This window comes from Crocodylus siamensis, chromosome 12 (assembly GCF_052110815.1).
Source record: "Crocodylus siamensis isolate JL-2025a chromosome 12, ASM5211081v1, whole genome shotgun sequence".
NCBI classification, from domain to species: domain Eukaryota; kingdom Metazoa; phylum Chordata; order Crocodylia; family Crocodylidae; genus Crocodylus; species Crocodylus siamensis.
The window spans coordinates 2,340,460-2,366,132 of NC_143406.1; the positions used below are offsets into that span (position 1 = coordinate 2,340,460).

At 60.1% G+C, this 25,673-nt stretch overlaps 3 protein-coding genes across 10 annotated transcripts in view; all 3 read right to left on the bottom strand.

The window, feature by feature from the left end:
* The window catches only part of ANO7 (anoctamin 7), a 21,164-nt gene extending 9,170 nt beyond the window's left edge, over window positions 1-11,994 (bottom strand). For 2 of the 5 annotated variants that reach the window (XM_090023464.1, XM_090023461.1), the window contains exons 1-21: window positions 10,363-10,718; window positions 9,645-9,750; window positions 9,227-9,378; window positions 9,010-9,117; window positions 8,738-8,874; window positions 8,032-8,089; window positions 7,600-7,710; window positions 7,318-7,483; window positions 6,519-6,609; window positions 6,053-6,149; window positions 5,696-5,839; window positions 5,303-5,440; window positions 4,670-4,768; window positions 4,105-4,207; window positions 3,743-3,854; window positions 1,876-1,930; window positions 1,546-1,643; window positions 1,167-1,303; window positions 700-905; window positions 424-566; window positions 118-208 (exon numbers count right to left, since the gene is read on the bottom strand). In XM_090023464.1, coding sequence (XP_089879590.1) covers window positions 118-208; window positions 424-566; window positions 700-905; window positions 1,167-1,303; window positions 1,546-1,643; window positions 1,876-1,930; window positions 3,743-3,854; window positions 4,105-4,207; window positions 4,670-4,768; window positions 5,303-5,440; window positions 5,696-5,839; window positions 6,053-6,149; window positions 6,519-6,609; window positions 7,318-7,483; window positions 7,600-7,710; window positions 8,032-8,089; window positions 8,738-8,874; window positions 9,010-9,117; window positions 9,227-9,378; window positions 9,645-9,750; window positions 10,363-10,485 — 2,475 coding nt within the window. In that variant the 5' untranslated portion in view covers window positions 10,486-10,718. The other 3 variants (XM_090023459.1, XM_090023460.1, XM_090023463.1) reach the window with 3 other exon arrangements.
* A 112-nt stretch (window positions 11,995-12,106) lies between these two features.
* Window positions 12,107-18,596, bottom strand: CPLANE2 (ciliogenesis and planar polarity effector complex subunit 2). 3 transcript variants are annotated; one of them, XM_090023471.1, is made up of 6 exons: window positions 18,297-18,596; window positions 15,420-15,582; window positions 14,147-14,299; window positions 13,705-13,829; window positions 13,053-13,189; window positions 12,107-12,691 (listed from the first exon to the last, which is right to left on the bottom strand). In XM_090023471.1, exons 2-6 carry the CDS (start codon window positions 15,523-15,525, stop codon window positions 12,430-12,432), a joined length of 783 nt encoding a protein of 260 aa, XP_089879597.1. In that variant the 5' UTR covers window positions 15,526-15,582; window positions 18,297-18,596; the 3' UTR covers window positions 12,107-12,429. The 3 variants fall into 3 exon arrangements, with proteins under 3 accessions (XP_089879597.1, XP_089879596.1, XP_089879598.1); XM_090023470.1 differs by lacking the exon at window positions 18,297-18,596 and adding an exon at window positions 17,790-18,223; XM_090023472.1 differs by lacking the exon at window positions 18,297-18,596 and adding an exon at window positions 16,751-17,767.
* A 1,674-nt stretch (window positions 18,597-20,270) lies between these two features.
* FBXO42 (F-box protein 42) overlaps window positions 20,271-25,673 on the bottom strand; it is a 74,163-nt gene continuing 68,760 nt past the window's right edge. For both annotated transcript variants that reach the window (XM_090024267.1, XM_090024268.1), the window contains exon 10: window positions 20,271-25,558. In XM_090024267.1, the coding sequence (XP_089880393.1) occupies window positions 24,449-25,558 (1,110 nt within the window). In that variant the 3' untranslated portion in view covers window positions 20,271-24,448. The remainder of the gene's footprint in view (window positions 25,559-25,673) is intronic.

The window sequence follows — 25,673 nt, forward strand, 5'->3', positions numbered from 1 at the left end:
ATGGGGAGAAGCATCGCTATGGCGGTGCTGCAGCAATGCACCCATTTGGGGCTCAGCTACCACCGCGGTGAAGGGCACCAGGACAGACTGGGCAGCTCAGCCCCTGGCGGGCCTCACCTCGAAGGCGATGATGAAGCCCAGGCGGATGGCCAGCAGCTTCCAGTAGAAGAGGGTGTAGCTCCCGCTGGTGTCGCGGAAGGCTTTGTACCTGCACAGAGAGGAGCGGGGCAGCAGCTCAGAGCGGGCCGTGGCGTCGTGCCCTATTCGGGACCCCCTGCCAGCACCCGAGAGCCTCAGCTGGGTGGACGTGGGGCTGAGGGAAGGTCCCTGATGGGCGGCCCCGGGGAACGAAGCCCTGGTTTCTCTAAGCAGCAGATCTGGGCTGCGCCCCTGCAATGACATCCCCCCCGTGTTGCCTCTCACCGGCACAGGGTGTGATTGCTGGCGACGTAGCTCTGGGGGGCATAAGCCAGGGTGAAGTTGATGTAGCCGCGGAGCTGGCTGTCGTGCTCGTACTGGTACAGCAGCCGGGGCAGGAAGTCCGAGGTGAAGGCGATGAGGAAGGCCTGAGGGAGACCGCGGGGTCAGGGCACACGCACTCCCTGCCTGGGCCACCACGGGGCATGCCCACAGAGGGCACCGGCCACTGGGAGACCTGCCCAGGCAGCGCCGAGCACCCCGTGCCCTGCCCGCACTCACGTTGATGATGACGGAGATCTGCGCCAGGACCTCGAGGATGAAGAACCAGACGCCGATGTGCTGGGCACGGTAGGCCACGGGGCGCCGGTACTCGCACACGAACTTCTGGGCGTCCAGCCGGATCTCCACCCAGTTGTTGAGCAGCGCGAAGAGCGGGGCCAGCGGGAAGGCCGCCACGAAGATGGTGATGAACCCGAACTGCAGCACTGCGGGGACAGAGGCAGTCAGGGCCCCCCCGGCACGGACAGCACCCCTGACGCTCCAGCCCCACGCCCGGGAGAGGCTGGCGGGAAGCTGCCTCACCCACAAAGCCAACCTCCCGTGGGCCTGGCCGGAGGCAGGGACAAAGCTCCCTCTGTTCGCTCCTGGACGCTGGGCCAACCCGTGGTCGGGGGTCTCCCGGGCGGGCTGGGCTGTGTCCAGGCAGGAGAGCCCTTGCCTGCCAGCCGGGCACACCTCTTGCTCACCCATCTCCAGGTACTCCTCGAAGAGCCCCTCGCACTCAATGAGCTCGTAGTCCTCCTCCCAGCGCCGTGGCTCCTGGCTGATCTGCGAGCCCCGAACCCTGGCCAGCTTCCGCTTCTGCCTCCAGGCTTTCAGCTTGCTGCAGGGAGAGCAGGGGCATTTTGCCAGCTGCTTCTGCCTCAGCTGCCAGTGCCAGGCCTCCCTCTACCCCCCAGCCGGCCCGGCGCCTCGGGCCAGAGGGGTCTGCAGGTGCCCCTGCCCCAGCTTGCCCATGCCTCCCACCCGCAAACAGCTCACAGCGCCAGGCAGGCACGGGACGGCATGGAGCCCCATCGGTTCAGCACCCTGCACCCGCCGAGGACCCCCTCCCCAGGCACTCACGGGATGAGGAACTCCTGGACGTTGCTGACGATCTGCTTGCCCACCATGATGATGAAGAGCTGCTGCGCCAGCTCGATGAGGCAGCCGCCGGGGCCGCACTGTGGCATGCAAACAGGAGACAAGAGAGGGGCTACCCTGTAGTACCCCCAGCCCTGCCCCTCCCGGGGGAGCCCCAGGGCTCCTGGATCCCTGTGCCCGTCCGTCCCCCCCCGACCGGCTGCAAACAGGAGGGAGCAGGAGCACGTGCTGCGGGCTGGGAGCGAGCAGAAGCAGCCCCAGTCTCTGCTCTGGCACGTTAATGCAGCACAAGGGCCCCACTATGGTACTCACATCCTCATTGCGCATGCCGAGTAGCTTGCCGTACTGCCCGGGGTACCCCACGAACCTGCGGGCAGAGGATGTGGCATCAGCCCCTCCCCGGTCCCTCGCTTCTAAGAGGCAGGGGATGGGCCCTCAGGCAGCTCCCGGGGTCTCCGGAGCCAGAGGACGCTGTAGCTGCGCCCAGGCTTTTCAGGAGGAAAAAGGCAGGAGCTCTCCACTGGGGCAAGGGCATCAGGATGGCTCTTCCTGGCCTTCTCCTGGCTCTAAACCAGAGCCCCGGATGTGCCGGCTGCCCCCAGCACCCCCGCTGCCCGCCAGTGGGGTGCCACAGGTGTCCAGAGGTCTGTGCTGCGTACGCAGGGCCTGGCCCAGCAGCGAAAGGGGTGGAAGCGGCAGGACACCGTCACACCCGGCGGCTCTGTCGGCCCACAAATGCCTGGTACCTAGAGCAACGCGCAGCGCGGGGAGACGGGCCACGGCATCACCCCATCAGCACCGCCACCCGGCAGGGTCTCGTGGTTGCAGCGGACCTTGGACCCATGCCCCGTGTCTCACCCCTCAGGCTCTAACCGATCGGGATTCGAACCCAGGATCCTAACACCACCCTTGTCCAGATCTGCGGGGCTGGTATCACCCCAGAGGGGCTTCCTCATAGAGCTGTGTGACTGTTTGACAGCCCAAGGGGCAGGCCGAACCCCCCGGTTTGGGTGCTGGTAATGGTGGGTTGTGGGTTCGAATCCCGGACGGCGTGGGGAATTTCTGCTGCTATGTCTCAGCTCTGACAGCAGGTTTCCCTGGAGTCAGGACAGCCGAGATCTGAAGGAAGCGCGATGGCTGCTGGAGGCTGCAGCTCGGCTCCAGCCAGCTGGCTGCGCCTCCAAAGCCCCCGGGGACCTGACCCCCTTTCAGCTGGCAGAGGGAGGAGGGGGCTGGGTAACCGGAGAGCTGGCCTGCTCTATTATTAATCACAACACCGTAGCCCAGCAACCGGAGCCCCGGGGCCGCCGGAGCAGCGCAGAGCCCGTGCGCAGGGTGGGGGCCACGGTCAATGGGGCGTTTGTGCGCCTGGCCCGTGTGTGGTTCTGGGGGGACACTCCCGGCTCCGGGCTGAACAGAGCCTGCATTGTGCGGGGCAGCGGGGCTGGCAGCAGGGCCAGGTGTTCCAGGGATGAGTCATTTCCCCTCGCCCGGAGCCGCGGCGTTCCTCCCCGGCCGGTCCCGGAGCATCCCGCATCCCGGGGCGGGCGAGACCCTCCCACCCAGGGCGGTGCTGAGCTGAGGGCGGAGGGCAGGCCCTGGCTCTACGGCCAGGAGCAGGGAAGCGGGGCACGATCTGCTGTGCAAGTCACACAGGAGCACCATGCCGTCACGTGTGTGCCATGCAGCGTGTGCATGCCCTGTCCCTCAGGTCTGGGGAGGGAGGCTCCCGGTCATACATGACCCAGCTGTGCTCTCTTGTGTGGGCCTGGGAAGGCAGAGGGTCAAGCTGAAGAGCATGAGGCATCCCTACAATGCCACGGGCAGACAATCATGGGTGCTTCCATATGCCGGGAAGGCATCCACATCCTCTGCTCACAGGCACACGCCAGGTCATGCAATAAGATCACGCAGGTGCAAACGTTCCCTGTAGAGAGCAGACAGCGCATGCCTAATGACATGTGCCACATGGACCAGGTGTGTTGGCTGGTGTCACATGAGTGTCACGCGTGTCGCTTCACGTGGAACTCGGGACCCTTCAGTGCCCAGGAGGCTCCTGAACGGCCCAAGTGGCCGCAGCCCCCAGCTCTGCCCGCTGCCATCGCGCACGGCCATGCCCACGCCTTGCCCCTGGCCTGCTTGACCCACGGCCTGCAGACGCTCTCACCCGGGGTCTCACCTGCCTTTGAAGAAGGCTACGTAGAAGGGCGAGGAGTAGAAGTTGACAAACTGGAAGATGAAGACCTTGAAGGTGAAGGCATCTTCATGCAGGGTCTGGGTCCGGTGCATCTCTGTGGAGAGGATATGGCCTTGCTGCTCGGCCCCGCGGCTGATGGGCAAGAGGTCTAGCGGGGGACGTGCCAGTGCCTGGCGCCTGGAGGAGGCTGAAGGTGCCACCTGCCCTCGCAGCCCAGAGGATCCGGGTCCTGATCCTGGCTTCCAGCTGCCCACCGGGCACTGGCACGGCCTGCAGGGAATCAGCTCCCTGAGCCGGCTGGGCTGCGGCAGGGATGCTGCCTGCACGGGCCTTGTCCGACTCACCCCACCGCGTGAGCTTCTCCGCCAGGGAGGTGTAGACTTGGCTCATGAGGAGGATGAGCACGAGGTTCACCATGGTGCTGCTGATATTCGCTATGTTCCCGGCCTGCAAAACACCCAGGCACAGCGCTGTCCCCAGCCCTGGTGGCGGGGAGCCTCGAGGGGGAAGGCTCCATCACCCACAGCTCCACACCGCAGTGGCCCTGGGTACCACGACAGGGAAGGGACAGTGGCATGGGCCTCAGCGTGGGCTAGCAACCCGCGGGGTACCCCCGCCACCTCCGGCGCAGGGGCACTCTCCACCCAGCTAAAGGGGAGGGAAAGCCTCAGAGGCCGGGCAGGGAGGGAGAGGACCCCACTCCACTTGCCCTGCCAGGGGGGCCCTTAGGGGCCTGGCACTAACGGCGTACCATCAGCCCACAGAAACACCCGCGATGCCTCGGCCGTACCAGCCGGCGTCAGGGCTCGGGGCTGCCTGGGGTCCCAGGTGATGCTGCGCTGCAGGACGGAGGTGGCCGTGGGTCGCCCAGTCATCCCCCCAACCCCTCCTGCAGCACCCGTGGCTCACCTGGGTCATCAGGATGGTGTTGCCCGTGTGGTACATCATCATGCTGACGATGCCGCGGTACATGATCACCGAAACTAGGAAGATCATCACCACGCAGAGCTGGAGGAGGAGGAGGAGGGAGGTGTCCAGGGCTGGGCCTGGGCAGGGAAAGGCGGCGGGGTCCACGTGGCCCTAACCAGACCCTTCCCCGAGCTCCTAAAAGCTTCTGCTCCCCGGGAGCCAGAACCCAGTCAGCTCAGGTCGAGCATCGCATGGAGAGAGATGGGCAACAAACCCAGCCCCCTCCCATTTTACCCGCTGCATTTCAGCCGCCGGAGGTAGCTACGTGGGAGCAAACCCTGCCACCCCCTCCCCAGCGTCCCATGCACGACCACGGAGCTGCGGTCCCTGCTTGCTGTGCGGGGCAGCGATTGGCAGGGCCGGTGCGAGACGTGTTTGCTGGGTCTCAGCAAACCCCAGGGCAGGAGCGGGCACGCGGGCCCTCACCACGGAGCATGGGCAGCACATCTCCAGCCTCCTGCTGCCTCCTGGGGAGCTGTGCCTTTGACTGCGTCTCTGCCTTGAAGGGCAAGGTCCAGGCCGGCCCCCAGATGCACGGGCCGAGGGCAGGGCAGCGTCCTGCGGGGCCCTTACCATGATGACAATGGCCATGGAGCCCGTCAGGATGCGGGAGAGCCGGGCGCGCGCCGGGAAGTAGGGCTCCTTCACGCCCGTGACGGGGTTCTGCTCCATCTGCGGGGCCATGGCGGCAAACTCCGGCCTGGGGCGCTCCTGCAGGGAGGGGAAATAGAGGCCGAGCCCCTGAGCCCAAGCTGGTGGGGGGACAAGACAGTGCCTCCTCGCAGGGGCCTTGCAGACAGAGCAAAGACCAGCACCCAAAGCGGGGGTCTGGGTGAGCCCCAGAGCCTGGAGGCTGCGGGGAGGGGAGGGGAGTGCCTGCAGCCGCTCCGCCGGGGTCGTGTTCCCCATGCGCCCCGCTGTGCTCGGGAAGGCAGGCAGAAACGCCCCAGGCCGCCCCAGCTGCACCTCCTCCTCCTGGAAGTCCATGCAGTCCCAGTGATGCGCCAGCGTGGCGTTCGTCCGCTTCCAGTACTCCAGGAAGGTCACGGCCCAGAAGGACATGAAGACGCTGAAGAACACAGTCCCCGGGTGGTCGAAGAGGTAGCCCACCTGCAAGGGCACAGAGGAGAGGGGTCACCCGGGCGCTGCGCCAGAAGCCAGTGCCTTCGTGCCCACCCGCCAGCTCAGCGCTGGCATCCCCGGCCTCCGTCCCTCCCGCCAGGCCCGGCGTGGCTGGAAACCTGGAGCCAGCGCCTCCAGGACGGCACGCGGGCCTCCGAAACCCCACAGCCCTGTGCATGGGGGGAGCGGGCTGGGTCCTACCTTCGCCATGGGGCAAATCTCAGAGATGTTCCAGGTCTGGCACGTGTCGCAAAGCGGGCACATGAGGAACTGGCCTCCGCTCTCGCAGATCTCCTGCCTGCGGGCAGCGAGCACGGGCAGGTCAGCGGGCAAACTGGCCCCCACGGCCCCTCCAACCCCCCCGCCCCACACGCACAGGCGTGGGCGCGCGCACACGCGGGAACTCGCTTCGGGCGGGTTTGCCAGGCTGGGCTGCGGCAGCCGGAGAAGCCGTCCATCGCTGCTCCTGCCTGCCTCCCCTCGCCCCTGGACACAGCGGTCCTATCTGCCCAGCCGCCCATCCACCCGCTCGTCTGTCTGCCCATCCGCCCGTCCCTTCGTCTGCCTGCCCGCCCAGCCAGCCATCCGCCCGTCGCTGTTCATGCGCCCATCTGCCCCGCAACCCATGCGTGCACACGTGCCCTCACGCACATGCACGCGGACTCACGCTGGCGTGTTGGTTCCCATGGTGACCAGGCCTGCTAGGAAGACGAAGGTGCCCATGGTGGCGGCAGGCAGCAGCCAGGCGGTGTAGAAGCCTGTGGAGGGGGAAATGCATGAGCCAGACCCACAAGTCCTTCATCAAGCACTTGGGAAGGACCTCTGCGTGCCCGGGTGTCAGGGTTTTACCCCAGAGTGAGTATCAACTCCCCATGGGGCCTGGGGTGAGCCCGCCCTGCTCGTGCCTCGGTTTCCCCAGCTATAAAATGGAAGAGGACGGTCCCGGCAGGACCAGGCTTGGGAGCAAGGCCCTCTCCACACCTCCTGCAGCCAGGTGTCCAGGACACCTCTGCCCCTGCCGTCTCTCTCTGTGCCCCGTGGGGCGGGCAGGCACCAAGGAGCTGCATCAAGGCTGCGAGCCCACAGCGCGTGGGATTGGGGATCCCTGCCCCGGACGCCCTCTGCCCTGGTTCCTGCGGGGGAAGGATGCCATGCACCCGCAGCACAGAGCCTGCCCAAAGCCCTGGCCATGACGCTTTGGGCATCGGGTGTACGTGACATCATGGAGCAAGAAGCGAGGTCAAAGTATCTTTCCGGGGCTCGCACGCTAGGACAGGGGGTTAAAGCCGGGATGAGGTTCCCTCTCGGGACCCTATGGGGTGGCAAGCTCCGTCCCTACTCCACCCCACCTGTGCCCAGCTGCAGCCTGGGCACAGAGACCCGTGGGCTGGCTGAGGCCCCCCGTCCGGGCATCGCCGCCAAGCCGCAGCTCTGCAGACCCGGGGGAGGAGGGCGGCGTGTCTCACCCAGCCAGGCGAAGTAGATGGCAATCTTCTCCCCGAAGTACTCGCGGATGTGGTCCAGGGGCTGGTACTGGTACCAGCAGCGCCACTGAGCCCAGAAGTGGTACAGGACCTGGCGCGGGTTCAGCTCCTCGCCCGGCACCTCATACTCGGGCATTTCGAAGGGGCCCTGGAGCCAGCAGCAGGTCTCAGCCAGGGGCGCAGAGGCGAGCGCACGGCCTCCGCTACTCCCCGCAACCGGATGGCGGCAAAGACCCCGGGTAGGGGTCGCTGCCCAGCCCCTACCTCGTGCAGGGGGAAGGCCGCGGTGTAAATGCCCTCGTTCAGCAGCCGCTCGATGCCGACCTCGGCATGCTTCCGCTTCCCGTAGGCGGTGCGTGCCAGGATCTCGTACACCTGCCGGTGCAGGGGCATCAGCACGGGGCCCGTGCGACCCCAGTGGGGGCTCCTAAAGCACCGCCAGGCCAGAGCTGTCGGGCGCCAGGCCCCGCAGTGCCCAAGGCAATGCTGCTGGATCCGGAGAGGTCCCCTCAACCCTCCCCGCGGCAGCCACCGACCCCCTGAAGCAGGACCGCTGGCCCCTGCGGGCTAGCACGCCATCCCCGCCGCTCCCCAGACGCAGCCCCCGGGCGCGGGCGGCTCCTTCCCGAGGAGGCACCCCTGGGAGTGACTGCCCAGGCAGCCTCTGAGCTGGGGCTCGGCCCGCCCCCCGCTTACAATGCGGTGCCTCTGGGTGTGGGTGAAGTAGGTGTCCCGGGAGTCGCTGCCCAAGAACCTGCGGTGGGAGGGAAAGTCCCCCGTTAGAGGCAGGGGCAGAGACGGGACGCGCCCCGGTGTCGGGAGCTCCAGCCTCCGTGATCACCCCAAGTGGGCACCGCCTCCGTGCCTGGCACCGTGGACGTGCAGGCAGCGAGGACAGCAGCGCCAGCCGCCAGCTCTGCCACAGGCACTCTGCGTGCTCTTGGGCAAGTCACAGCCTCCGTGGGCCTCGGTTCCCATCTGTGCAATGGGCACAGGGCCCCGCCTTGCATGCCACCCCCTGGCACGACAGCCTCAGAGGGGCACGAGGTAGGGGCCAGGCCCCCCCGCTCCTCCCGGGAGCAGGCCAGGGCGCACGCGGGGCTGGGAGACACCAGCCGGAGTGGGTAGAGGGCACTCACTGACATCCCCAGCACTCAGCGAGTGGAAACCCCTCTCAAGTCCCACGCAGTCTCTGAAAGCCTTCCAGCTCCGTTTCCAGCATCACCACTTAAAAGCCGGCTGCTGGCTCTCGGGGGACCAGGGCTTGGCTCTGCCCAGAGCCTTCCCAGCAAAGCGGCGGGCGGGGGATTTCCAGCACGCGCTCCCCTCCCGCCTGAGCCGGGGCCCCTGGCGAGGGCCGAGACCCCCAGCCCCAGGCAGGCCTGCGCGGGCCCCGCCTCACCTGTCCAGCTTGGACTTGCGGAAGGCGCAGGTGTAGAAGTCCGAGGGCTTGTTGGGCACCTGCCGGTACATGGGGTTGGGGACCCGCAGCCGGCGCAAAACCTCGTCTGAGCTGTTGCAGTCGGGGTTGGGCTGGGCCTGGCGGGCACGGGGGACTGTCAGGGGCTCCGAGGCAGCAAGGAGGGCACCAAGCCTGGCAGGGACGGCCGCCCCGTGCCCCTGCCCGGGAGAAACCCCGGCTTCAGACGGCCCCAAATTTCTGGCAGCACCCACCTGGAGGGGCGCCCGCAAGCACAGCTCCTCGGCGTAGTACACCAGCACGTCCCAGGGCGCGCTCAGCTTCAGGTAGTGGATGGTCTTGCGCTCGCTCAGCGTCTCCTCCTGCGCGGCGGGGAGGGGGCAGCTGAGCCGGAGCCCCCGGGCAGGCGCAGCCGGGCCCGGGCGCCCTGCGGACACGCGGGGCCGGGCCCCCCGGGTGCCGCGCTCTCACCTTCTCCGTGAGCAGCCCAGCACCGCGCAGGTTGTTCAGGAACTTGCGCTTCCACTGCTCGTGGCGATCCCGCGGCCGCCCCTCGCACGGGGGCTGCTTGGCCTTCCTCTTCTTTGGGGGGCGCAGCTTCTCCTCCCAGACCAGCACGAAGTCTGTGGAGCACAGTGAGAGGCTCCAGCACGGGCCGGGAGCCCCCCATGGGTGGGCCGGGAGCCCCCCATGGGCGCGCGGAGCTCGGGAGGGGATACAGCATCGGGCCCAGGGTGGGAGAGGGGCCACGTCCCACCCCCCCAACACTCGCGTTCCCACCCAGCCTGCAGGGACCTGGGGTCCGTCTCCCCCCCAGCAGGGCCAGATCCCCAAGGCAGGCTCTCCAGGGCACAACACCCCTGCAGCAGGGGGGCAGAGGGCCGCTCACCAATCTTAGTCTTTCCATCTCGGAAATAGTTGCCCCGGGTGCTGGGCTCGAAGCTGCCGGCGCCCTGGATGTAGATGGGGTCATCGTCGTCGTCTTCGTCTCCATCCTGCCGGGCACAAAGAGAGGGGAGAGGCAGGTGGGATGGGCTGGTTTGGGGAGGGTGGGGGCATCCCTGGGTCCACGGAGCCACACATCTTGCAGGTGCCCGTCAGCCTCGACCCGCAGCCCCTGCCCCCCTGTGCCTCCCAGAGCCCCTCCGGCCTAAGCCATAGCCTCTCCTCCCCTGCCATGCTCCTGTCCTGTCTGTGTTGCACTGCAGACCCCCAGCTGCACCCCAGGCCCCTCTGGACTCCTCCCCGCAAAGGGCAGACCTGGTGGGATCAAGGCAGCAGCTCCCTGTGGGGAGAGGAGGAAGCGGGCATGGAGGGTGGAGCAGCCCCCGGTGCTGCTCCAGGGCTGGGCTCCCTCACCCCACGTGCCTCCAGGAGTTTGGGAGAGGGGTCGGTGCCCCGACACTGGGCTGGGGAAGAGGGCAGAGCCTCGAACCTGATGATGCAGCCTGGCTCCATCCCCTCCACCCCACACGGACAGCATCGAGCATCACCCCGGGTCCGAGCCCCCGCAGCCCTGGGTGGCAGGAAGGCCAGGGCCTGATCCCCCTCCCCGGGGGCTTGCTGCGGCCTGGAGAGCAATCCCATGCAATCCCCCTTGCACTCACCAGGCTGGCGTAGGGGCCCCCGTTCTGGAGAGCACCCGGGGAGCCACCGAGCAGGCGGGAGCAGCTCCTCTCCAGGCCGCCCAGCAGGCTGGGGTCCGGCTCCTCTGCCTTCTTGCGGGTCATGGTGCTGGAGTCACTGGCGAGGCACCGGGCCCCCAGCACCAGCCCTTGCCTGGGGGGAGCAGAGGTGTCAGCATAGGAAGCGGAGCGATCCTGCGGGCTGTGGTGCCAGGCACCCAAGGCCTCTACCCTCCCTGCCCCAGGAGCCTGGTCCAGGGTGCTCCTGCAGCATCCCTGCAGCTGCCCAAGTGCCGAGGCCTAGGCAGCACCCCCGGCCCCCTCCCCACGCCTGTCCGAGCCCCCAGCACCACCTGGACCCGAGCAGGCTCCGCAGCCGCGGCGGCAGCAGCCGGGGCTGGTATTTATAGAGCACCAATCAGGCAAGCGGCAGGCGCTGCGGGGAGGAGAGGATGCGCGTGGGGAGGGGGTTGCAGCTCCATCCTAGGCAAGGCTCAGCCTAGGTTTCCCTGCCCAGAGCCCTGCTCCCTACTCTGCCCCAGGGAAGAGCTGAATCCCCCCCAGGGAAACTGAGGCATGAGGGTCTGGCCATAAGGAGCCTGTCCCCGTGCTGCTCTCAGCCGTCCCTATCCCCCGGTGCCAACAGCTGAGGCAGGTGCCCGTGCCTGGAGCCTGGCGAGGTTCCCTGGGTGCTGGGACCTCCGCTCACCTCCGAGGGACGGGGAGCACGAAATATTCAAGCTGCCTACAAGTGGAGCGTGGCAGGGGGTTGCGCAGGCTGCTCACGCCAGTGGTGCCAGCCTCTGCGCCAAGCAAGGTCCGGGTGCAAGGATCCTGCGAGGGGAGCTGAACTCACCCCGTCCCCCAGGAGCAGGTTTGCTGGGCGTGCAGGTGGCACTGCCCTGCTTTGCCGCAGCCAGGGGCATCGCTTCCCTGCGGCTGTGGCGGCGGTCAGGACTGACTCGGGAGCTATCGGCTTTGGCCCAGGCTGGCTCTGCCCATCCTGAACCGCTCCCCAATCTCTGGGTCTTTCAGGCTCTGCTGGCCAGAGGCCAGAAGATGGGGCAGCCGCAGTGCTGAAAGAAAGCCCCGCACACACCACCTCCACTGCTGTCCTGGCTGCAGACACGCAGCTCCTCCACGGGGCTGGGAAGGGCTCGCAGTTGCTGATCTTCCTCACTTGTCCCTCCTCATCTGCCCCCTCCAGCAGCTCCTGCATCTGTCCTCGGCTCCCCGAGGAGCTGGTGGGAGTAGTAACAGCCCCCGCCCATCCCACAACCTGTGGAGACAGCGGAAGAGCTCAGTGGCCCCTGACCGAGGCCCTGGATTTGCATGGGACCTCTGCTGCCCTGCAGCTGGGGGGGAGCTCATGCCTTGGGTACCTATGGCCCTTTCCAGCTGGTGCCTCCATCTCTGCACTCAAGCCTGGACCCTGTGGCAGCACTACCTGCCCAGCAACCTTGGCAGCCACCCTGGAGCAGGGCAAGGGGGGCAGATCGGGGCCAAAGCTCCCTGGCCTCCCCTGCCCAATCCACCCTGCCACACACTCATCAGCACCAGCTCAGTTCTGCTCACCAGGAACTGGAGACAGACCCTCACCCCCAGCGCTCGCTCAAGGGAAAGACCCTCACCCATGGCCCAGTGCCAGCCCCAGCAGCTGCTCCGTCAAGCTCCAGCACCCTCCCCGGTAACACCGGACGCGAGCCACAGGCAGGGGCAGTCAGGATTTAATTTTACATGCTCTTTAATTGCCTGGAACATGCAAGGCCTGGTGGCAGGGCCCCCAGCAGCAGAAGTCCAGTGAAGCCTGTACCAATTCCTCTCGAATCCAGCCAGGGATACTCAATGCCTGCGATGGACAGGGCAGGATAGACAGCCCCACCTGCAAACACCCTTCCAGGGGGCTGAACAGTCAGCACTGGGCATCTGGCCATCATGGGCACAACCAGGATGTTGCTGATGCTCTGGTCTCTGCTCAGCTCCACTGCAGCTGCCTCGTGAAGGCCTCCAACGCCACCTGCCGACAGCACCCAGGGAGCTCCGGGTGTCTCAGCAGGGTCCTGTCTCTTCTGGGCTGGGCAGGGGAGCTGGGATAAGCCCAGCGGCCACCTGGTCCTGATGCCACAGGTGCTCTGCCAGCCCGTTGAGCAGGGGTGCCACCTCCCGCAGCCCAGTGCCAGCGTCCGGGGTGCGCCTGCCCGCTTGCCGGGACCCAGCCGCGCTCTGTGCCCGAAACACAGGCAGGTGCCAGGTGCGCTGGAACTCGGCCACGTCCCGCTCCGTGACGTCGGCGTGCATGAACTGGTCGAACCTGGCGCGGACGTTAAGGAGGCAGCGCCACAGCCTGGGGCTTTGGACTGGGGCAGGCGGGCACGGATCCTCCCAGAGCCACGCTAAGCCCAGTATTACCCCAGCTAACAGGAGGGGAAGTGCAATGCTTCCTGCATCTCCCCCTCCTCGTGGCTGCTGCCTGGGCCTTGGGGAGGGATCTTGGCAGCTCTAGATTCCGCCCAGCTGGGGAAGCATCCTGCCTGGCTTTGGAGGTCTGATCCCACGGGGATGGACACGACATGGAGCCCAGGACCTCCACCCCTGCCATCCCAGGCACACTCACTCTGGCTACAGCAGTGAAAGGGGGTGGGGGTGCTGCAAAGCCACCCCCCAAAGGATACTTGGTGCCCACAACGATCCTGACGAGGCTTCCAGCGTCGCCCACGACACGCGAGATCTGGGCGGGCAGGTCATCGAAGGATGAGCGGTCGGTGAAGGAGAAGAGGAAGAGGATGGCGTCTGCCTTCTCCCTGCAGGCCTAGGGAGGGACAGGGCATGTGTGTAGACATGTGTGCCCATACACGTATGTGCAACCCCAGGAGGGAGTCCAGAGCCCACAGCAGGGGAAGGGAGTGATGGGCCGGCAGCCTTGAAGCCAGGCTTGGATTTGGAGCTGGGTCCTGCCGCCCCGGGGATACCAGACAGGGTGTCCAGAGCTACCCTGGTGCTTTGGAGTAAAAGGGACTCATCCTGCAGCTCCCTCCCGGTGGCCCACTACACCCCTCCACTGTGCCTCAGTTTCTCCCCCGTGTGAGACTCCAATCAGATCGGTGCTGGGCATGAATGGGCCTGGTAGATGCTGCCCCAAGACCCTTTCCCACTGCCAGTGGGCCGCAGTGAATGCCTGCTCGTGGCTGAGGCAGGTGGTTCAGCCCTCTAAGGTGAAGTCCCGATGCTTGCTGGGGTGCAGGCTGGGCCCAGGTGGCGGCACCCAGGCCGGGTCTCCCATGGGGGCGGGGAAGCCCCATCCAGCCCCTGCCCAGTCTGACTCACCGGCAAGATGTGATCAAACTTCCTCAGTGCCGCTTCCCCGCAGTCCCAGAACTGGAGGCGGAAGATGACGGCTCGGCCACTCTCTCTCAGCTTGGCCGGCCAGTACACCACTGTCGTCTGTATCCCTGCAACGACACCGCTGGGCCTTGGAGCTCCTCTGGGAAAGCCGCAGGCCCCCTTTTCTGGCTGGAGAGCAAAAGTCACCGCAAAGCAAGTCTGGGGCTGACGGGGAGCTGTGGCCCTGCCCAAGTCACAGGGTGGCAGAGCCCTGAATGGAACCCAAGAGTCCGGAGGGCCCTGGCCATTGAACCATCCAGTCCAGCGGGGCTGGCACCTCGACACCCCCTGCTTGAGGGTGTTGCGCCCTTCCCAAAGGCTCGCGTCCCCTCACGTCTCACTGGTCTGCCCCATGATGCATCTTGGCTCTGGCATGGGTGCTCACCTATGGTTTCGTGGTGGGTGCTGGGTACCTCCAGTCCAGCCAGCTTGGCCACCAGCGCCGTCTTCCCCACTCCGCTTTTGCCCGAGACAAACACCTTGTAGCTGGCTGTGTCCGAGGCCACCTGTGGCGGCAGCACTGGCCTTTCAATCAGTCCTGGAAGGAAGAGGCCACATGATGCCCTGCTGTACCCGCAGAACCCACCACGTGGCCCCAGGGCTGTCTGTCCTCCGGGGTCTCTCCCCTGCGGTCCGAGAGGCTGCTACAACCCAACCCATCTGTTTTTGTTTGAACTTGCTTCGGATGCCAGCACAAAAAGCCAGGGCAGAAAGGGACTGTGGGAAATCAGCTGGTCTGAGGCTCAGCCAGAGGTCTCTGACCTGCCCCTCAAGACCTCCAGGGCCAGAGATGCCCCTCTTCCTCAGTACCTCAACCACACTCATGGTGAGGAAGCTCTTCCTCCAACCCAAATCCCCCTTGTTGCAAGCTAAGTCCGTTAACATTGTGTCCCACGGCCGACTGCCATCCTCTGTCTAATGAGCTAAGATGAGCTGGTTCCAGTGCGTGTGGGTTTATGGATGCTGAAGCTAGAGGGAACCTTTACCATCATCTCCTCTGCCCTCCTGAAAGATACAGGGCAGAAAACATCAGCACTGACTTCTCCATGGAGCCTGAACCCCCGGCTGAGCTGGGCAGGGCTTTCGGGGAGGTGCTTCAAGGGATGATCCCCAACGCAGCCATCTCAGCAGCTCATCCCCCATTGTTAAATCTGTGCCTGATTTCTAGCCTGGCTGCAGCTTCTGCTGGCTGGGTCAGCCCTAGGGGGTCCTGTCAAACAGCTGGGAAATTCACGGTGTCTCATCCAGAGGCCAAGAGGCTGAGTACCTGGACTGGAAACGGAGCCCTAACCGCAGCCTTTGGTTCCCTGCTCTGACACCAGCTTCCTACCTAACCTTGGGAGGTCACTTTGCCCTGCCTGTGACTCAGTTTCCCCACCTCTGAGATGGGGATAAAGGTAACGATCGCCCCAGGGGGATGTGGGTCTTTGTGACCCTTCAATGGCTCTTTCCCTCCAAGCCCATTACAAGCAGCAGGGAAAAACCTCACACCCCTTCTACCCCTTTCCCACCCCCCACCCAGACAGTCACATGTACCAACAAGCTCCTGAATGCAGCAGCTTTAGGTCCCCAGTGGATCCGAAAGACCCCTCCCTCCCCCACTGCTTTCCCCATCCCCTCACATGCCCTTGCTCTGCCCGGAGGCAGGAGGGACGCACCAAAGACCTTCCGCTTGTTCTTCCGCAGGATGGCGGCCAGGTGCTCTTTGCCCTCTGGTGATTTGAGCCAGTCGGGGACAATCACAGAGCCGGGGGGCACAGACATCTTCGCACCAGGGCCCGGGAGAGCCTGGCTCTGCCAGGGGTCATCGGCAGACTCGGCCTGAGAAACAGGAGGGAACTAATTGCCAGGAATTGTTATATTTGCCAGCCAATGTGGAAGCAGTAGTCTCTAACTCCTGCCTCTGCTGTCCCCAAGCTTTGTGGGGCAGGCCCTGCCTCTCCTGATGCACCTGGGCAGTGTCCAGCTCATCGGGGCCCAGTTCCCAGCTACAGGGCACCTTGCACACCTGACTGGCTCTCATCCACTGTAAAGGGAGACCGGCAGGTTAAAGGCAGGGCGCTAAAGGGAACTCAGCAGGACAGGGAGCTCAAGTGCTGGCTGCTGTTAAAGCCAGTCCCTTCCTCTCCCTAGGCCTCCATTTCCCCATCAGTAAAATGGATGCAAAGATCCTGGTCTGTGTTGCAACATACTGTGAGAACTGCCGATGCAAAGAGCTGTACAAGATCAGGGGCCTGCTATTATCCCAGGAGCAAGGCTTCCACGGCAGAAATGCTGAACTACCCTCGGCATGTATCTGTGCTTGAGAGCTGAGGGGCTGCAACATATGTTCTTTGGTGCATATAAAACAACCCACCACCAAGACGTGACGCCCTATATTCATTTGATCCGTGGAAGGTGCTAAACTGAGTGCCCCAGACAGATGAGCCCTCCATCCACCCATCGGCCCCGGTAGCTTTGCTAACGAACGCTTTGCACTGATGTTAAGTTCCCTTTGTATGGCCCTTACTCCCAGAAAGCTTCACACCCAGACCAGCTTAGCCCTGAAATCAGGCTCCGAGTACTTCACATAGAAATATCCCAGCAACATTTGATAAAGCATAGGATTTCATAACTCCGGGCAAACACGTCGGTGGCGCTGGGGGCTCGAAGAAGAAAAAGGCGCCTTTATGTTTCGCTGGCTTCGGACGGCTTTGATAAGCAGAACTGAAACCCGGCACCTGTTGCGAGGCGCACCACGGAGGCACATTTAAGACGTCTCGATGCAAACGAAGGAGATAAGGGAAAGCTGTAAGTTGGTAACGTCTGGGCTTGAAAAAGGGGTGAGATAAAGGCCTGAGGTAAAACAGAGACTGCTCTGTAAGCGAGCCGGAGACAAAGCCATTGGGAATGGGGCAGGTACTCCTCCATCGCGGCACTGCAGTCATCATAAGGCCCCGGAGGGGAAACGCATGATTTTAAGTTTGGCTGGTCAATTAGAGCCTTATACCGTTACAATCCGCTGGCTGATGGAGCTGGGTCAGCTTGGCCCAGGGAGCCTTTGCTTCAGCAGTTAACACGCCAGCAGCAGGCAACTCAATCCTGGGTTTCTGATGAGAGATGAAGATAAAAGTCCAGCCCAGCTGACCAGGGGGCAGGGGGGTCCTCTCACGAGCACAACGGCGCTACTATGCTCCGCTTGGAATCGGACCAGCGGAGAGGTCTCCGCTGCAGCGATTTCAGCTCTGGAAGATGTGCTCAAGCTAGAGTTTAAATGGCTACGGTAGGGATTTCAACAGTGCGGCACCTATGCCAGGGGCTGGGAACCTTTTGGAGCAATGGGTCTGGCATTGCAGCCGCAGGCTGCCCTGGCTGCTATTCCCCAGCTGCTCTGATCCCCTCCTTGCTCTGTGCCGAACACCAATGGGGAAGGACAAAGTTGGCAGCGAGAGCACAGAGCAGGAGGCTGTGGGTCACAGCTCTAACGCGGTCCCTTGAATATGGCCCCTTAAAGTCATTAGTGACTGAAAGGGCTAGGGACAGCGCTGCCCCACCTCTCAGGGAAGGTTGCGACTGCTTCGGGCACGCGTCGCTAATCGAATCGCAGCCACCTGCCGCGGCCGGGCGCTGTGGGAAGCTTTGCTGTTGCACAAGCCACAGCGACGATCAACCTCTTAGACAAGGCCCTGGGAGGGGTCTGCTCGGGCTCGAAGTCCCTGCTCAGCCCACGCGCACTCCTCTGCAAATGAGGGAGAGGTCCGAACAGCTTTGATCCTCCTTGCACAAAAAGGCAGCGGATCACAGCATGAAATGAACAGGCCGGGGGCAAAGGCACAGGGGTAGGGGCATGAAGGATTCCTCTTCCAGCTGCCCTGAGGATTTCCTACGTCAGAGAGGATGGAAAAGCTCAAGCCTGGTTCTGCGGGGACGCGTTCCTCTTCCTCCCCGACTTCCAAAGAGCGCAGCGGCCTCGGCCGAGACGATTCCCACCGAGCCACTGACCCCTCGCAGTCGCCACCGGTCCTCGCGTAGCCTCCGACCCAATGCACCTTTGAGCGAGTTAGTCTAGAAGGTGCGAAGCTTCCTCGCCCTCCGTCCAGCATCCAGCTGCGACGGCCGATTCCTGCTCGCGCGGCTCCTGCGCACCGTATCTGGGGGGCGGCCGATGCCGGACCACTCTCGGGTGGCACGCTGGGCGCAGGGTCGTTCTTCCCATGCACCGCTCGACGGCCGCTCTCCAGAAACGGCTGCATTTTGGCTGCGGAAACTCGATCTGGGCTGATAAAGCTGATAACGCTCCCCCCCCCCCCCCAAGGGCGCCGCTGACAGGGGTCACGTGGCGGGACCCCGCACCGGGCCCTGGGGCGTGAGGAGCAAGGGGGGAAACTGAGACGGGGCAAATAGGGGAAACTGAGGCGGGGGCAAGGGGGTCAGAAGTTCCCCATAGACTGCGGGCGGCCCCCGGGGTCCCCCCCACAGCGTTTCCATGGAGACCACAGCCCAGCCCCCTGTCGGGCGGGAGGAGGAAGCGCACCCACCCCCTTCCCGATTCTCACCGGCGCTCGCTTCCGCCTCGGCGACGTCTGACGTCAGCACGCACGGGTTGGCCCCTCCCTGACGGCCGAGGCGCATGCGCTACTCCGGCTTCCGCGTGGGGGCACGTGGTGGAGCTGCTGGTCCGCTGTCCGGGCCGCAGGCGGGGCGCGCCCGAGCTGTGGGCAGCTTGTGCCCCAGGGGAGCGGCTCCGCAGCCCGCGGGGCCTGTCCTCGCTCTTCTCACGCCTTCTTTCTAACCTCCGAGCTGCCCGTCTTCTCCCCGCGCCGGTGTCCCAGTGTGGCAGCTGCGGCCTCCAGCTCTAACCCCTCACCCGACTGATTTACTGGGAGGGTCCGAGCCTGAAAGCACGTGTTTCCCCCCTCCACGCCCTGCCTCCCTTTTCCTTGACAGTCGCTGCATCTTCTGGATATTTATTCCACTGCCCTAATCCTACGGCCCCCTCGGCACTGCTATGAGGCAGGTAATGAAAGACCCAGATTCTGTAGTTATAACCCAGATTCTGGATGTTTTACCACCTGCCACGGCCGTGCAGCACCCGGGGACAGCCGCTGCCCCAGCCAGCGAGCAACCTTCATGGCCGGCATCTGCGCCCAGCCGCATACGGTTTAGCTCAGCCGGCAGCTGCCAAGGCTTGAAGGGCATGGCCCCCCTCCACCAGGAAGCTGTGCAGTAAAAACATCATGATGCTGATTACAGGCAGGGGAATTTCAAAGGCAACATCACTGTTCAGAGCCTGTCTTTCCTCACTAGCAAAGGGGGCTCTGTTGCAAGGCTCAGCACAGTAACCTCTCTCACAAGCCAAGCTCTGCTCTGCTCTGCAGCTAGCTGGCAGGGGCCAAATTCTGTGGCCACCTCCCTGCCTTTGGGAAGAGAAACCAGCTGTAGGACAGGCCACGCTCCTGCACAAGCATGAGCTCCACGCTACAGCAGCTCTGCCCTTCGCAGTTTTCACAGCATAAATGCTATGGATCAGGGATGGATTTTCAGAAGCAGTTAAGAAGCAATCCTTTAAACACCTTCCCCCAACTCTCTTCACCCTTCTTTTCCATTAACTGACTGAGGCTCTGCATGGTTTTAGGCAATTATAGTGAGTCCTATTTGATTTTTAAACGTATACCAAGATGGTGTTTACTCCCCTCCTCAGAATCCAGGCTTGCATTGCATTGCAAAAAAAATTTAGGTGCTCATCGCAATGATCTGATAAATAAATAGCCCAGAAAAGAGGGCTACATTTGAACTTAGGGTCTGGATCCAACAGATTTCTGTGCCAGGGAATGCTTAGTTCCAGCAGAAAACTGCTGGCACCCCCAGTACCAGGATGTTTGCCCAAAAACATGATCTTAACACAAGTTTCTTCATCTGAACAAACGGCCCTGTGCGAGACCATTCCATGCAACCTTTCCAAAGGGCATCGAAGGCATTTAGCCCCCACATCCCACTGAAAGGCTGTGGACTGCCTACCTCCCTTCCGCTTCTTTGAAAGGAACCAGCCTGTCCTTTTAGAGATGCAGTAAGGCTTTAATCAGCAACCGAGAGACTCCAGCCACAACTCGTTAAGACCCAAGGTCAAAGCCTCATGGGGCTTCCCTCCCACGTAAGACGTTGAGAACAAGGTTCGAAGGGAAGGCGGACTTGGGGCGCTGTCGCAGACTTGCAATTCCCACCTCCCGCAAAGAACGGCAAAAAGAATCAAACCGTCCTTGTGTGAGGGAAAACAGGACACCACGATCCTGTGCCGATAAACAACAAAGAAACTGCCCCTCGCGTCAATTTAATTTCAAGATATAAGGGTTAATGCCAGTTTTCCTCAGGCTCACAACAGTCACTGGTTAGGACAAGAAAAGAAGCACAAAAGCTCCTATGTAGGAAGAGAACCAGCACAGGCTGCCAGTCATCCATGAGCCTGGGTAGGTTTAGACCCAAACGTGCTGCCATGATCCTTAAAAAAAAAAAAAAAAAGAGTTAAACAGCCATCCATTTATTTGTTTTATTTGTTAAATTGCTAAAAATTCGTTGGGGAGACATTAACAAAAAATGAAATTTACACAGACTTAAATACCAATGAAGTTCACTTGTCATTCCTACACTGGGATGAACCTAAAATGACTGGCAGGGCAAAGTCATCCTGTACACCTGAGTCAACGGGAAACCTCACTCACAGCACCAGCTACACTGGGTCACACTTTGTGCGCGTTACATGGGACCTTTATGTTCAGGGTTAAGACGGGTGGAGGTGAGCAAGGAAATAAAGACCAACATTTCTGTCATTCATAGAGAGACCACTTTGGGAGCCATTTATTTGTAACCATGCAGAACATGCCTTCTGCAACACACACGGGGACACAGGAGGGAAGGGGCCGTTTCTTTCCATTCCTGGTTCCTTCCGCTCCAGTGGGTTGACATGTCCAAATGCAAAATGTGCTGGTTGAGAAACCACAAATGAAGCAAAGCAGTGAAACATTACCATGCCAGAATCACCACGAGGACTAGAACGGATGGATGGACAAACTGGGAAGTGACACGAGCAGCAACGGGAAGACCCCGTGACTTGAACAGTTTCTATTTGGCTTGTGATTGAGACGAAGCTATTTTGATCATCGCCCACAGAATTGCTAGAATTTGTACGGGTTTTGTCTTCTGCCATACGCCCCACACGATCGAGGGCTGGTGAACAAAATCAAGGGCAAGAGTGCAGAACCCTATCGTGACAGTTCAGCATAAATTTACGAGCGGCATTTGTTTTTTCACTTTAAGAATTGATACTGGTTTTGCTCGAAAACGACCTTGGGTGAAAGACAAGAGACATGCAAACAAAACGAGTATATTCCATCCGGTGTGGGGAAATACCACTGGAGTGCTGATTAGGCAGAGGGACAAGGGGTGGGGGAATCAGATACTGGCTACCACCCTCTCCTCAGGTTAGGTAGTAGAGATCAACCCAATGCCATTCAGTGTGAGAGGTGCCTCTGTAGCAGTAGAAAGCTTTAAGGTTCAAGGTGGTTGTTTTAAATACCGATGAAGATACTGTAGGTATTCCTGAGGTCCGGGAGGAAAAAAAAAAAAAAAAAAGTCTCAAGTCCTTAAAAGACTACGTTGATTCAATGCATAATCAGGCCTGAAGGACTGAATTTAATAAAGATGATATCTAACACAGCATGGCAGGGTGCTACAAATAGACCTCACCCCCACCCCCAAAGCAGTGATCAGAGCTCAGTGACTTTGCAGGATGGAGAAAACATGTTTTTACTAAACCCAGCCCAGTGGTAAGAAGCCGACAGCGATTGGATCCGCTTCTCCCATAAAAAAAAGATTTTTCAGTCACCTCACCAGACCTTTTGCATTTTCCAATACTGATTTTTGCTTCCAAGATAAGCAGTTTGTGCGCTGAAAAGTCACAGCATGAGAAGATACCTTCAGCGCCTTTCGAAGGAGGCAAGTTTTACTGGAGGACTGTGACCAAGTACGTGGGCACAGGGGCATTGTTTTATTTTACCAGTGCAATGGCCAGGGCTTTTTAGCCATCAGCTCCAAAGAAACCACTTGGGTTTGTTACATGAACAAATACCCTCTCACTGAGGCCACCGATGAGAAAGAATACAGGGAAACTGAAGAGGAAGTTTTTCGTTTATAAAAGGCTTGTGACTCTAGGCTTGACTATACTGAAACCGGTCTTAAAAGTGAGCACCAAAAATGTCCAGCAAAAATCTAGTGGCCTTGTTGGGACAGTTAATCATTAAAACAAAGTTATATTGGCAATCTTAAAGGAGCCACTTCATGTTACAGCCAGTACAGTGAGTGGCAGTTACAGTTTCTCCACTGTGTAAGTTCTACTGTGATTAGGGAACAGACTTTTTCTGACCATTAATATTACAGATTTCTTATTTATGATTCTGCTTCAGAAATGCAGGCAGCTGCTAAACAGTTTCTCAGCATAGGTATAACTGAACCCTCAGTAATTAAATGTTACTCTGTTTTAATAGCCTTATGATGTGTATGCAACTGTTCTTAACAGCCCCGGCCAGGGCCAAGCTGCAAGCTATTATGATATAATGAGATGGGGAAAGTAGTTTTGTGCTTTAGCAGCAGCATGAATACAGACCTGCCTCCAGGTGATCGGTGTGTTGGCATTAGTGGGCATTTCTGTCTTCACTGTCTAATAAAATACTGTGTTCTTCCTGTTGCGCACACCCCCTTTTCACTCAGTGTTGCCAGCTACATGGGGTAGCAACAAATTGAATTAGTCTTCGCGCACTGCATTCAAAGCAGCGATTCCATGCAAAGCGTATGACCGATTCCAGCAGATTTCTTACGGCTCAATCTATTGTATGATGTAAAACAACCCACAAAGCCACACAAGAATGGGAAGCTTCAGAAGGAGCCAGGATCACATGCTGGTGAAAGTACAACCTCATGGAAAAATTGGAAACTCTCTAAGCCAAGAGTTGATACAGCAGCCCTCAAGCTGAAATAGGAAGGAAAGACTATTCACTCAAGGGCATATACAGAAACACCAATTTAGATTCCTTTTCAAACTGGATTCTAGTAAGCGTGAACATCACTGGTGATTAATACGGAGGGTGCTAAAACTGGAAGAATTAAGGCTGGTCCAGTGTTTCACTTCAACTAGTTGAAAATCTTTCCAGATGCTACCACTTATTTCAGTGATGGCAGAAACATCTAGTCTACCTCCGAGAGCTTTAAAATATTCAGAGCAAGTGAAGTGGACAGAAAGCACCTTTGCTGGAAGCCTAGAGCAGGGAGGGGGCTGCCTTGCATCAGGCTTCTTTGCTTTGGTTGGTTGGTACAATGTTTAGTGTTGCTGTGAATTCCTTTTAGTTTGTGATGTGTTATCTGGCAGGATAACCAGTAGTGACCAGGAAGTGGAAACGTGGTCTTCATGAGGAAAAACCAAGCAGTAACTGTAAATGGCACACTGAACCAAGCTCTAAGAGAATGTAACATGGTCTGTGCTGTTATAAAATTCAGAAAAACACTTATGCACGTGCTTAATGGTTGCACGTGCTTAAGTGTTTTGCTGAACGAGGTTATGTACGTGTCCTTTCTGTCCCATAAGCTAAAGATGAGCTAAGACATCCCCAATACTCACTGGAAAAAGTTGTCTGCACACCTACACGTTTGGAGTTGTGCAGTCATAAGGCAAAAGTTTCTAGAGCAAATCTTAAGAGAGAACATCGGCATCCAGCTGCTCCGTCACCTTGAAGCGGTACGTGGACACTGGTTCTTATGAACATCCTAAACAAAACTGCTTAGTTTAAACCTATAACTTCACATTTCTTTTAATGCTTTCTAATGTGTGCAATTTTACCTGCCTGTGATTCAGAATGTCAGGGAGTTCTAATGCCACTGCTGGTTCGATCTAGTGTAGGACTCTCCCTGCTGGGACACGCTAACGAAAGCAGTGCCAGCTGAATTCTTGGTGATCCTGGCATTTCAATGCAGATCTGTCCTTTCTTCCTTCTCACATGGCAACAGGAAGGCAGGACAAGACAGGAACGGTACTGTCGGGAGAAAAGTCCAAGGAAAAAAGGCATCTGTGTCTGTGATGACTAAGGTTGCAGTTCTGGCTGTAGTGCTGGAAGATTTTTAAATATTGCTGTTATTTTCCTTGTGCAGCCATACGCAACAAGACAAGCGTGGATAGTATCAGTGCATACATGCTTATGGCCTCTTGCCTGCAGGTATTCAATACAGCATCTCCAACCCTTTAGGGGGCTGGAATTGTATATAGACATTGAAGAGGCCTCTCTATACCCCTGGAACATTTCTGAAGATACTGGATGTTAGAAGATTCCCCCCCTCCCCGCCCTGCTCATCCTGAATTCTCGGTCTAGTTATCAGCAAAGAATAAGGCGGCAGCAAAGCTCCTGCTAGAACACAGCAACCATGAATCCCACCAGAATGGAGATTTCTCCCCATTTGTAAACAGAATTCTCTTAATAGGATATTTCTGAACCAAACCCAGAGTCGGGGTCACACTGGGACCTGGAGGGCAGCACTGACATTCTGCTTGGATTTTATTGGTTTCTTGTTCCCTAATTCACAGTCTAAATGCCTGCGTGACAGAGGAAGGATTTAAAAGAAAAAAAAAAGCCACAGGGAAGAAGGGAGGGGTGGAACAGCCTTTGCCACATTATCTCTTTGCTCGCACAAAGTACAAGGCATTTGTTTTGGGATAGTACTTCACGTTCTGTTTCTTGTCCATGAGACCACCGAATATGATTAGTTCGCCCCGGCCTTGCACCACTGTGTGAAGGCTGGTCTCGGGTGGCCCCACCACCGAGCTGCTGTTAAACACTTTCCATTTGACTCGTCCTTTCTCCTTGGTGTCTTTAATGTCCAGCACATACATCTGCATGGGTTTGCAGTTCATGCTCTGATACAAAGGCTTGCCAACATTCAGAGACTGCGGAGGATGGTGGCCCAGCCGGCGAGCAATGGGAGGTAAGGAGTGGCCATCCCCCTGGGCAGAGCTGGGACGTGGCGCCGCCTCGGCACTGCTCACGCTCTGGCTGCCGGGGGATCCCGGTGAGGACACTAAAGGAGGGCTCAATGCTGCTGAAGCCGATGCACCTTTGGAAGACAGGGCCTTGACAGCCTCCAGGCTTCTTCGGAGCGCGCCTGGAGATACTGCCCCTGGGAGGGAGCTAGCAACGTGTGGTGGGGTGTGGATCCCGTTGGTCTGCTCTGGGGGGTTTCTCACGCTTCCGCCAACTGTCCTGTTGTCTGCCCCGTCCATCTGACAGCTAATGGAAGCTGGTTTCTGATCCCAATTCAAATCTACCGATCCTAATCGCAGGTCTTTCTGATCTGGTAGCGATCCTCGTCTCGGGGCGAGGGAAAGTCCCACTTTCAGGTCGTATCCTTCAGCAGCAGAAGGCGTGCTGGGTGATACTGCCTGTACGGGACTGTCCAGTGAGGCACCACCTGCTGCCGTGGCTCCAGGAGATAAACTCCCACCGTTCAGTACAGGGGAACCGTCCCCCCTGGCTGGGGACAGACTCCCTTCCCTGGACCCCGATGGGGTTTGTCTTTGTGCTCTGGGCCTCAGGGTGCCCCAGCGCCCATTCACACAGGGAGCTTCATCCGCATTCCTAACCGGAGACTGAGAGCGGTATTCCCGCGTTTCAGGAACCAGGGCTGGTGGTGTGGCACTGATGGGAGAGGGGCGAGAGTTTAAGCTTGGGCTCAGTGGAGCTCTCCCGCTGGGAGCCTGGCTGAAGACCACAACACACTGTCCCACCTGGAAGACATGTGAAGACATGATCACAAACTACTGCATACAAATTCACAACCCCCCCACCTCCTGCTCTGTTAGCTTGTTATTTTCTCAGGACACCCAAGCAGGGGTCCAGGGA

Excerpts from the sequence above, each read along its gene's own strand:
- CPLANE2 (XM_090023470.1), bottom strand. The coding sequence starts at position 17,993 with ATGCAGCCGTTTCTGGAGAGCGGCCGTCGAGCGGTGCATGGGAAGAAC. Across the intron at positions 13,830-14,146 it reads CACCCACCACGAAACCATAG|GGATACAGACGACAGTGGTG; the intron begins GTGAGCACCCAT and ends GTGTCGTTGCAG. Across the intron at positions 13,190-13,704 it reads AGTTTGATCACATCTTGCCG|GCCTGCAGGGAGAAGGCAGA; the intron begins GTGAGTCAGACT and ends GTCCCTCCCTAG.